Here is a 10,544-nt window from a genome sequence, read left to right as displayed (position 1 = left end):
GACAATGGATCTTGTTGACAACATTTATTAGAGAAAGTTGTTCACGGATAAAAAAAAAAAAAAAACTATTGATAAACTTCTTCCAAACCTGCGACCACTGTCATCACTGCATGTTTTTGGGTTTAGAGATGACGCCGTCTGGATAACGATTCTTAAATCGAGCCACGACATCAGGATCCAAGAGATGAATGCCATCAAGCTGGTTTCCAAGAGTTACCCTAGAAGTGGAGGAGAAAAAAAAAAAGTCAATCAGTACATGTAAAGCAGTAACTTGGCCTTTAAATTAAAGCGTGATGGTGTGTTACCAGTTGGGCTGGACGTTGTGGGGTCGACCGAAAAGCTCAATTTTCCTGGTGCCGGGCGAGAGTCTCTCTATCATGCCGTAGATCTCATCTGGTTTGTGACTGGTGGAGCGGACCTGGAAGAGAGCGTTTGGAATGCAATGAAGATGGAATCTGTATCATATCTGAAGCAACTTTTTCAGGCTGTAGAAAATCATAAATACAATAAGTAGGACAGAAGATATAATCATTTACCTCAGCCACAATGACGTCGCAGTCCAAACCTCGGTTGAATCCCTGAGGGTTTCCCTTTACACCCACCTGAAGTAAAACAAGAGAAATATTTTAGACATTTATCTGACACACCTTTGGAGGCACATTTACAAAAAATGAGCCTGTAGCAGCTCGGCATATTGCTTCAAAACACCTTTTAGTTATGGGGTGGCCTCTCTAACTACCAAGAATGAACATTAAAAAAAGACTCCTGGAGGCAAAATTCCTCGAGCTTGGAGCTTAGCAGTTACATGTAGCCTCATGCTGTATAGGACAGAGACAGATATATATATTATACAGTAAGAAAGACGCACAAGAGGACAAACATACCAGACAGTGCTCCTTCCCGTGGTTCAGCCAATGGCCTGTCCTTCCTGTGCGGATGATTCTTTGAAGCTGGTTTGTTTTCACCCAAATTATTTCATCAACTCGATCATAGCTAGCAGATGATAATAAATACACCCATTAAAAAAAGCAGCACAAAACTGAATGGTGTCCTACCAAAGTGATGACTTGATGGTAGTGCATGCACAGAAGAAAAGACTTACCCCCAAAGACTGAGACACTCTCTGCCCAACTCCATAGCCCTGTAAGAAGAGAAATTGGGCACATGATAAGTATGAACAGACAACTATATCTGGATGTGCAGAACTAGGACCCTGCCTTCTCATAATAAACCATGCAGGTTCAACCTGTATAAAAATGTTTGCTGGCTAGATATTGTTAAATATGATAAATCCAACTACTGCTACTCAATTTAACTGAGAACTGTCAGGCTATCACTTCAAAACAAAGAAGAATACTGTACAGAAAATGGAAAACATATTCTAGTATACCGTATCACCGAATGTATTCAAATTAATATATTTGGTTGCAGGGGTAAAAGCCCAAGCTGAAGAAAAGTTTTTTTTAAGGTTTGTCACAGAAAAAGAAAATCAGAGACAAGGAAACTCGAGCACCCAGGTAAGTTACCTTCCGGTGACCCAGAGGAAGAGGAAGCCGTCATCTTGCAGGATGGGGATGTTGAGTTTTCTCATCTCGTCGTCAGTCAGTGTACCATAGGGTAGCTCCATGTGGATGTCCCACGGAGGGTCGGCCATCACCACCGCAAACTTACCGAGGATGGACACGTCCAAGTAGCGGATATCGCAGCAGATCCACTGCAAAGAAAAACACAACCTCTGTAAATTTCATAACCCACCAAAAATGTACAGCATCAATTGGTCTGTCACGGGTAGGACGCCATCTTCTTTCCTCACCACTCCTGTTTCTCAGCCTCACCTGTGAGGGGAACAGTTTGCCCACGTTGCTGTCGGCGTCCCCCGCACAGAGGCCGAGCTCTGTGGTCCCGGCCTGGGGCCCCAGCAGGCCCCCCTCAGCCTCTGGAGGGCTGTCGATCTCATAGTGGACGTATTTGCAGGTGTCCATGTGGAAACACGTGTTAAGGAAGGAGCAGTCACCGAGGCTCTCGTCCGTGTGCTTGTTAATGATGCGACTAAATGAGAGAAAAAAAAAAAAAAATGCATAAACATTTTTGTGCAATGTGATTTTATTTTAACAACTTCAGGTTTGAACAAAACCCCACAAATTAAAACCACAAAACATCTTCTACTTGAGCACAAAAGTAAAAATACAGAAAGGGAAATACACATATTTACCTTGTCAGTCAAGTTGATTAAATCAGAAAGTTGCATCCTGTATCCTTAGACCAGTGTCCATGTTTTTGAATTGTGGCCCCTTAAAACCAAGTCTACTTGTGACCCCTTAAATACAGTTTCATTACTTTCCAGTGTTTAATTTCAAAAATGTGCCTGAAGGGATAGACTTATACAACATTTCACAAGGAAACATCAGTTATTATAGAAAAGTGTATGTAGCAGAATCTGCTTTTTAACTCATTATTCATCTTATCTTATTTTGAGATTTCTTTGGTGGTTCCCTAACCACTACCGTACACCTTCATTTATAATGAAAATGATTTATTTAAAAATGAAAACTAAAAATTGTATTTTATTTACAATTATCCTTTTCCATTAGATTAAAATGATGGGCTAGCCAGTGTTTTGCCAGAACACTGTCATAATTTGGTGTTTTTGATAGTAGTGATATTTTAACCTTGATTATAGTGACCTCTACAGACCCATGGGAGTATTTCTCTTTTTGAAAGATTTGTTTTTAGGACATTTTATGCCTTTATTGTTTGGTTGATAATTAAGATATGAAAAGGAAGAGAGAGGAAAGACAGAGGAAGTGAACATTAACCGGTGGCCCTGCAGTTCATAGTCGGGGCCCTCACCCCTCAGCCACCAGGGTGACCCCAGCACAGTGGATTTATAAACACTGAACTGCAACGGAAATGATCACTTATCTGAATTAATTAAAAATCTGTTGAAGCTGTGAAGTGACTGAAAGATTTTTTTTCATCATGTGGGGTGACATAAACAAAAAAAACAGTATGCTGAGGAACACTGACCGGAAGTGTAACTTGGTGCACGGCAGTGGTGTGTCCCCAGAGCGCACACACTCCTCTTTGGTCCCGTGGTCGCAGAACTCTTGGACCTGAGCTCGGCCGCGAGACCGGAACTTTTCCACGATGGACTGTTCCTTAGCTGTGCTGGCATTAAGCAGCTCCAGAATCTCTCTGCTCACCTGGATAAATAACATTATATACCATATCAGTAATCACACCTCCAAACTATCCTGCTTTGTTTTTGTGTAGCTGAAAATGTAACTGGTTCCAATAATTCTGAGTGCAGTAAGGGACAAGAGGAGATATTGATCTGTCTCCTCATCCTTCCTACCTTCTTGCTCTGCTGCTCTTTAGTGGACTGTTGGTTCAGGAGGCTCTCTATCTCCATGTCCAAATGGGACGACTGGCTTTTACTGCTCTTTCCCTTCTTATCAGCCCCGCTCCCCGATGCTGAAGGCCCTGCCAGCTGTGAGGAGGAAGCCGGCGTCACAGAGGTGAAGGAAGAGTGCGGAGGAGAAGCAGGGCTCTGAAGTGAGGGTGAGAAGCCTGGAGCTCTTTTGTGGTGGGTTTGATCTTCTGCTTTTCTCTTGACTCCAACCCGTTGGGCTCCAGCCACAGAACCAATCATGGCCCATAGTTTTGTGTGGTCCACTGCTACCACGATTGAGGGGGAAGTAGTAGAAGAAGAGGCTGATGTGGGCTGCCGGACCTCGATGAGTTCCTGAGCAGAGAATTTTAGCAGCAGACTCTGGATGCATCCATGACTGACAGCTGTCTCAGACTGTGAACGAGAATCAAATGGAAGAAAAATAAATTAAAAATAGAAATGTGTATTTATTTTTGTATGCAATTACGCTACAGCCAAGCTCAACATATTTTTACTTTCCTCTATAAAACTTGTGTAATATTTGACAAAAGCATTTCTGTGCTTTGAGACAAAGACTCACACTGAGTTCACTTGTGATGGCAAGGGAGTCCGTTGGCATTGAAAGACTCAGATCAGAGAGATACCCCAGCAGCCTCTTCTCTAGTTCGGGGTCTGGTGGTTTTTCTGTCTCCTCCTGAAGGGGGAGCGGAGCTGACGGAGCCGGGCTGTCACTCCTGGCTGTGGAACCCTCTGTACTGCTTCCCCCCTCTGACCGAGAGGAGACAACCGAGGTTAACGCCATCATTTTGTAAAAGCTTTTTTGACAACTGATTGTTTTTAATTTCTTACCCAAAAATGCCAGAAAGTACTGGTCCCAGCTTCTCAAATGTTTTACCAAAAGAATATTCACTGCTTTTCTTAGTCTTCTAGGATAGTAAATTGAATATCTTTGTGTTTCGGACTGTTAGTTAAACAAAACAAGTTATTTGAAGATGCCATGTGGGGATGTGGGAAATTATGATAGGCATGGGACCATTTATTGACGTTAAACAGACCAAACAATTACTCGATAAGCCAAGAACACAATCATCAGTTTAACTGATAATGACAATAATTAGTTACAGCCCTGCCCCTACAAATTATAACTATTAACTGTAAGAAAAATATTATTATTAATAATAAAACAAAACTAACAATTGTATAATTGTGCTATAAGCCAATTAATTGTTTAACTAATTGACAACAAGTTATGTTAAGTTAAAAGTACAGCTGTATGTGTTGAGTAACCAATATTTGCTAGTAAAACTAAGTAATTTCAAGACATCACTGTGGCCTTGTGTAACAATCCATGGGCAATTGTCTTCATACTTTACAATTTATAGATTTATTTGATTGGGTAAATATCGTTATTTGCTGCCTTGCGGGTAGCTGCTCTCTGGTCTGAATGTAACGTTAGGCCTACCAGAGGACTGTTGTGCTGGGTCTTTCCGCCGCCGCTGCAGCCTCTCCCGCAGAGAGTCCAGCTGCTTCTTGTGCGCCTGAATGTTGCTCCACGTGTCCGACATGACGAACTGGAATCAACAGCAATAAGTTACCAACACCAACACCGGTTACACTGAACAGTACTTTGACAAAAGTTGAACACGGTCAGCTTTGTTGGGAGCGAAACATGTATGGTCCAAGGCGAAAAAGTGTCGGACCAGCAACTTGCGTGAGAAACGTTCCGGCTGACTGCTGATGACGAACAATCCTGCTAGTTACATAATCTGAAATAGATAAATGATCATACATTAATCGGCCTGTACTGAAAGCTGTATTTTAGCAACGAAAAATGAGTCAATGAAAAATATCTGTTCACTTGTGAAGAGGTTCTTTGTCGGATTCATTTTGGCTACGGACCACTCCAACTTCCGGCGTCTCTGAAATTAAAAGTCAGTTTCCTCTGTGCTAAAAAACATTGCATTCGTGCTATTGTAGTTAAGACATGTTTTCTGTCACCATAATAACATTATAATCTTAAATGTAATACTCATCTCGTAACTTTGTGCATGTTGATCCACTGCAGTGGCTGCTCCTTCCGGTACTAGGCTGTTGCTGGTTGCTGCCGTTAGCTAACGCAAAGATGGCGGAAGACGAGAAGAGTGGTGAGCCTACGAAAGAGAAAGACGAACTGCAAATTATGAAGGTACTTGTTCTTAATTATATCACACGAATATTTAAATACACCAAATGTACGACCCTTAGTGTTTTGTTGACTTCTCACGAGGTCAGTGTCTTGTGTTGTCTCTGCATTTGCTCGCTGGACATCTTCTTACCGACTCGTTACTATAACAACTGGCTGCAACTATCATGCTAACAAACCCTATTTAGTATTGAGCCTTCATGTCTGATACTGTGTTAGGTGTGTGAGGGCCATAGTCCTCATTCTATGGGTAGAATAGCTCTACAATTACCCCATTAACCCCTCACATGTATGACTTTTTATATACATGCTTGGCTTGCATCCACTTCTTGCTGAGTCACCATATTCTCCGTGCTCCTGGCTTAATGCACCAAGGATGGACACTTGAGATGCACGGATATGTTCTCTTAATTTAGTACAATGTTTCATAGCTAAATCACGCTTAATCAATAATCTTACATTATTATTTTTAAACATCCGTAGCACAAATGCAGGTCCATAGATTTTTTTTTTTTTAGAAATACCTATCATTAAAATACATTTGTATTTTATGTTTTATAATTGGTAGTTTTATTCTCTTACTGATTTGACAGTTTTTTTTTAAAAAGCATTTTAGTATTGCACAAAATAAAGCTGGACAGAGGCTTTGATATCATGATTTTTAGACCCAAACATGGGTCAAGCACCTAAAACACTGGATCCTACAATTCCCGCAGTGCAACTCAATTTTTCTTTCATGAGACCCTCAGGTTAATGGCCACTTATCATCATGCTCCCAATTTGTAAAGCAGGTTTTCTGTTAAAAAAATAAAATAAATAATGTATATACATTTTTTATATATACACATTTAGAATGTATTGATTTTTGCACTCTTATTGAATTGGCTATTAAATTGAAGGTATAATATATCCAAAAGTTGTCAACAAACCAAACAAAAAAAACAACCACAATAATTTTACTGTTTCAGATTTGACAGTTTTATTACTCTACTTGCTACTAGATCACAAAAGTGTGATTTTCATGTGCATTTCTAATAGACAATGCACTGTTTTTTCACCAAGTCAGTGTTGCACGACAGGCAGATTTTGCTATGAGAACTGTGCCCTTGGTCTATTTTTAACTTTTGTTAGGAATTCACAATATTGTTTTTCTTTAATCACCCCCCTTCTCTACCCTCCCATTACAGGAGCTCGTAGATGAACTGTATAATTTCAGAGATTGCTATTTTGAGACTCACAGTGTGGAGGAAGCTGGGAGGAAACAAAGCGATGTCGCACAGGAGAGTGAAAAGACACTGAAGAGGCTAGAGGAGAAAGAAGGTGAGAGTGCCACAATTGCACAACAGCACTTCAGTCTTTAATTTGCAGAAGATATACTAACTGTATCTTTGTTTACGATTCACCACAGATCATTTTAAACACAAAGCAGAGTTTCTGCTGCAGAAGGGCAGGTGTCTAAACGTGGCTCCAGACTTCAGCACCGTAGCAGAAGAGTGCCTTTCACGCGCTGTAAAGCTGGAGCCTGGCTTGGTCGAGGGCTGGAACACATTGGGGGAGCAGTACTGGAAAAAAGGAGACCTGACTGGTGCCAAGAACTGCTTCACTGGAGCCTTGCAACAGGTACATTAAGGACAGAAAGAGCAGCACCATGGCATCATGACTTTGCATAAACATACACGCCACTTTCCTAAAGCCAAATGGCGTGTTATCTGTACGCATTTTGAGCTTTCCATGTGTATGTCTACGCTGTATACAGTGGATGTAAACATACACAATGCCACGTGGTGTCTTATCGCGAGAACGTGCTGTACTATCGCGCGAGAATGTGTAAAAAAAAAATAAAAAAATAAATAAAAAAGGGGGTTGGGTTTAGGAAAAGAACATTGGGAAAGGCTTTAGTAACACAAAAACACGACGGTGACCAACGTCACACGCTTAGGAAAACAATAAACGTTTGGGTTTAGGAAAGAAACATTGGGGAAGGCTAAAAAAAAAAAAAAAAAAACGGTTGACACATGCGGGACGCGATCCCGTCTCTCCTGGGTGAAAGTCCTGTGTTTTACCCATCCGTGGACTTACGTCCTTTCATACTACTCGCTACGGAGAAAATTTACACGTAATGTAGGTCAATGGCAGCTGAACGGCGTTGATAAATACGCTAAAAAGCGATTATGCGTCTTGATAACACGCAAAAACAGCATACGAATTGGCGTGTCATACATACGCCACTTTATGAGATCAGTCAGGAAAGAGAGGGAGATATTTCAAACTCAGTGAAACATTATTTTCTATCCTGTCCTCTTGGCTTTCAACATAAGAGCCAGAATTAAAGTACCACGTACCTCGATATGCAACACATAAGCTATTGTGATAGTGTGCTTCAGTTAGAAAATTTGGCATTATTTGTTTTGAAGGACTAAAAATGCAACCTGTATGTTAACATTTCTGGCACTTTATGTTAAGAGAAACTGTCACATAACTAATACTCCCAACACATAACACTACTCCTGTGGGAATTTCTTTTATATCTCTCCATGCTAGGTTTCACTTATCAACTCAGGTTGACTGTCTTATGCGTTATCTTTTACATATGTAGAGCAAGAACAAAGTGTCTCTACGCAACCTGTCTATGGTGCTGAGACAGCTGCCGCCGGCGGACAGCAACGCACAACATGGCAAGCAGGTGATGGAGAGTGTGGACATGGCCCGACAAGCTGTCCAGCTGGACGTCACCGATGGGACGTCTTGGTGTGAGTAGAGCGTCTGGGTACTTAGTGAGCAGAGGAGAAGTGTTAAAGGAAAGTTATAACAGGGATTGTATGATGTGCTGTCCTAAAATTGTATTTCATGTTTTTACAGACATCCTGGGAAATGCTTATGTGTCCCTGTTTTTCACCTGTGGACAGAATCCACAGTTGTCTCAACAAGCTCTAACTGCCTATGCACAATCTGTGAGTACTGAGAATTGAACATGTTGGTTAAAATCTATCAGCACTAATTGCACTAATATTTTACTCCTTTCATTCTCATATGTAGGAAAAAGTGGACAGAGCTGCCTCTTGTTACCCGGAGCTGCATTTCAACCGAGCCACTCTGTTCCAGTACGAGGAGATGTACGGGTCTGCTCTCGGCGGCTACAGCCGAGCCGCGGCACTCGACCCGGGCTGGGAGGAGCCTCCAGAGAGAGAGAAGCAGCTGCTGGAGTATCTGGGGAAAGTCACAGAACTCATACAGAACAAGGTATGGAGTGCAAGTTCTTAAAACATGAGGTGACTTCTTCAAATGTCTTGTTTCATCAGATCTGACAGTCCAAAACCCAAAGACATTTAGATAATTAGGCGACTGGCTATTCAATTTATCATCATTTTAGCTTTAGCAGAGTTTAGCTCTTTAGCTTTAATTCTTAACAACAAAACCTCAGTTTAAGAATGGTATATATATTGAGAAAATGTCAAAGATTCCCAATTTGAAACATCCTGAAAAATCCTAAGAAAATAATAATTCAAATAATGGATCAAATTGCATTAAGATGAAAAGGAAATGTCCAATTAAATGAAAGAAGCTGAAGGACATTTTTTTTTAGGAAAACAAATATAGCCCCTGAACTTGTTTAATAGAGATAAATATGTCCTACAAGGTGTGTGTATTGCACTTCTGGAATCACTTCCTTTTATTTTTGGCTTTTGTTGACATAATCAAGATGACAAAGATTTCATGGTTCACAACAAGGTGGCAGCAAAGCACAGGCATAGCTTTTGTTTTGCTCCTAACCTTCAGTCTTTCCGTCTCTTCAGGGGAAGGTGAAGGCGCGTCGGTTAAGGACGATGCTCTCTAACCTCAACACGTCAGCGTTGGGTCCCTGCGCCTCCCCTCAGTTCCGTTCCCCAACAGGCCGTGTCGGCAGCCTGGAGCCTCGAACTCTTTCCTCCCTCACGCACGGTCACAACGCTGGGGTTGCCGCCCTGGGCAAAGTGGTGTTCAGTCTGGCCTCTGAGGGTCGCATGGCTTTGTGAGTGCAGCTTATTTTATCATTAATGACTCACATTATCCACATGCTTTTTGGTTCAGTCTCGGTGTGATAGAGCAGAAAAAACGTAATTTTTGGTGTGGTGGTGTAAAATCTTGCACTTTTTTTTCCCTCCAGTACGTTTGGTATGGTGGACAGTGAGGAGTCCTGTATAGTGGTGATGGTATACAACACAGCAGATAGCTGGGGCGTCCTGATAGGAGACACTGTAGTCATTCCTGAACCTCAGGTCAAACGACACAGTATAACACATAAAGAGAAGGTCAGTCTTTAATGTGTGCAGTTCAAAATGTATAGAATGATGTTTCTCTAAATTTTCTAACCTTCACATTTCCTCTGTCTGGCAGGTGTTTGATTTCAGAAGTATACGAGTGGACTCTCCTCTGCTCCTCATTGTCAACGGCAAGAAACAAAACGTCCAAAGTCAGATTGCTGCCTCGGTCAGCTACAAGCCGCAGAGCGAATGAGCTGAACAAGCAATTGGGAAATACATTAAGAGGACCAATTTTTTCTGGATTTTAAAGAAGAGTTTGGATAATTATGGAAGTTTCCAAAGTTTGTGCCTGTTTGGTGTTTGTAAATAGAGGTTACCCTGTTACTTTGTCGTTAGATAGACAATTTTGTTTATATTTATAAATATTTCTGGTTTTTTTTGTTGTGGAGACAACACAGTTGTTTTTTGTAAATTAATGAACCTGTGATGATGGCAATGTGATGTCAGATTTAATTGTGACTTAAGTTTACCATGAAAAAAATAATTTTATGTTAAACATTTTGTTTGCGTGGTGTCTTAAAACAGCAAAGGGCCACCAGAGGTCCTCATTAAATGTCGTTTGAAATGTATGATAGTGCAATTCCTTTTTCACACCAGACATTTTGACTTATTATAGATGGAAAAGCACAAGTATTACTAATAACATTAATGATGGCTCTGTTCTATTCAA

The 10,544-nt window shown here is 41.1% G+C and overlaps 2 protein-coding genes across 5 annotated transcripts; one reads left to right on the top strand and one right to left on the bottom strand.

Annotated features, from left to right (window-relative positions):
- Positions 1–9: 9 nt before the first annotated feature.
- mettl3 (methyltransferase like 3) lies at positions 10–5,707 on the bottom strand. 2 transcript variants are annotated; one of them, XM_028563766.1, is made up of 12 exons: positions 5,250–5,707; positions 4,854–5,157; positions 3,972–4,159; positions 3,356–3,805; positions 3,028–3,203; positions 1,836–2,049; positions 1,527–1,714; positions 1,103–1,141; positions 885–993; positions 537–602; positions 306–418; positions 10–218 (listed from the first exon to the last, which is right to left on the bottom strand). In XM_028563766.1, exons 2-12 carry the CDS (start codon positions 4,954–4,956, stop codon positions 104–106), a joined length of 1,761 nt encoding a protein of 586 aa, XP_028419567.1. In that variant the 5' UTR covers positions 4,957–5,157; positions 5,250–5,707; the 3' UTR covers positions 10–103. The 2 variants fall into 2 exon arrangements, with proteins under 2 accessions (XP_028419567.1, XP_028419566.1); XM_028563765.1 differs by having other exon boundaries at positions 4,854–5,707.
- On the top strand, positions 4,103–10,444 carry ttc5 (tetratricopeptide repeat domain 5). Of its 3 annotated transcripts, none has more exons than XM_028563768.1 (10): positions 4,103–4,182; positions 5,457–5,576; positions 6,761–6,893; positions 6,982–7,193; positions 8,170–8,323; positions 8,433–8,524; positions 8,610–8,813; positions 9,368–9,582; positions 9,718–9,862; positions 9,948–10,444. In XM_028563768.1, exons 2-10 carry the CDS (start codon positions 5,514–5,516, stop codon positions 10,065–10,067), a joined length of 1,338 nt encoding a protein of 445 aa, XP_028419569.1. In that variant the 5' UTR covers positions 4,103–4,182; positions 5,457–5,513; the 3' UTR covers positions 10,068–10,444. The 3 variants fall into 3 exon arrangements, with proteins under 3 accessions (XP_028419569.1, XP_028419568.1, XP_028419570.1); XM_028563767.1 differs by lacking the exon at positions 4,103–4,182 and adding an exon at positions 5,289–5,322; XM_028563769.1 differs by lacking the exons at positions 4,103–4,182; positions 9,718–9,862 and having other exon boundaries at positions 5,329–5,576.
- The last annotated feature ends 100 nt before the right edge of the window (positions 10,445–10,544 follow it).

This window comes from Perca flavescens, chromosome 19 (assembly GCF_004354835.1).
Source record: "Perca flavescens isolate YP-PL-M2 chromosome 19, PFLA_1.0, whole genome shotgun sequence".
In the NCBI taxonomy this organism is placed as follows: domain Eukaryota; kingdom Metazoa; phylum Chordata; class Actinopteri; order Perciformes; family Percidae; genus Perca; species Perca flavescens.
Note: the sequence above shows the minus strand (reverse complement) of the source record. Positions and strands in the feature narration are given on the sequence as shown.

Coding starts and splice junctions, on each gene's coding strand:
- mettl3 (XM_028563765.1), bottom strand. CDS start 4,956: ATGTCGGACACGTGGAGCAACATTCAGGCGCACAAGAAGCAGCTGGAC. Junction 3,806..3,971: donor CCATCACAAGTGAACTCAGT/GTGAGTCTTTGT, acceptor TCTCGTTCACAG/TCTGAGACAGCTGTCAGTCA. Junction 419..536: donor GCGACGTCATTGTGGCTGAG/GTAAATGATTAT, acceptor GCTCTCTTCCAG/GTCCGCTCCACCAGTCACAA.
- ttc5 (XM_028563768.1), top strand. CDS start 5,514: ATGGCGGAAGACGAGAAGAGTGGTGAGCCTACGAAAGAGAAAGACGAA. Junction 8,814..9,367: donor CAGAACTCATACAGAACAAG/GTATGGAGTGCA, acceptor CCGTCTCTTCAG/GGGAAGGTGAAGGCGCGTCG. Junction 9,863..9,947: donor GTATAACACATAAAGAGAAG/GTCAGTCTTTAA, acceptor TCTGTCTGGCAG/GTGTTTGATTTCAGAAGTAT.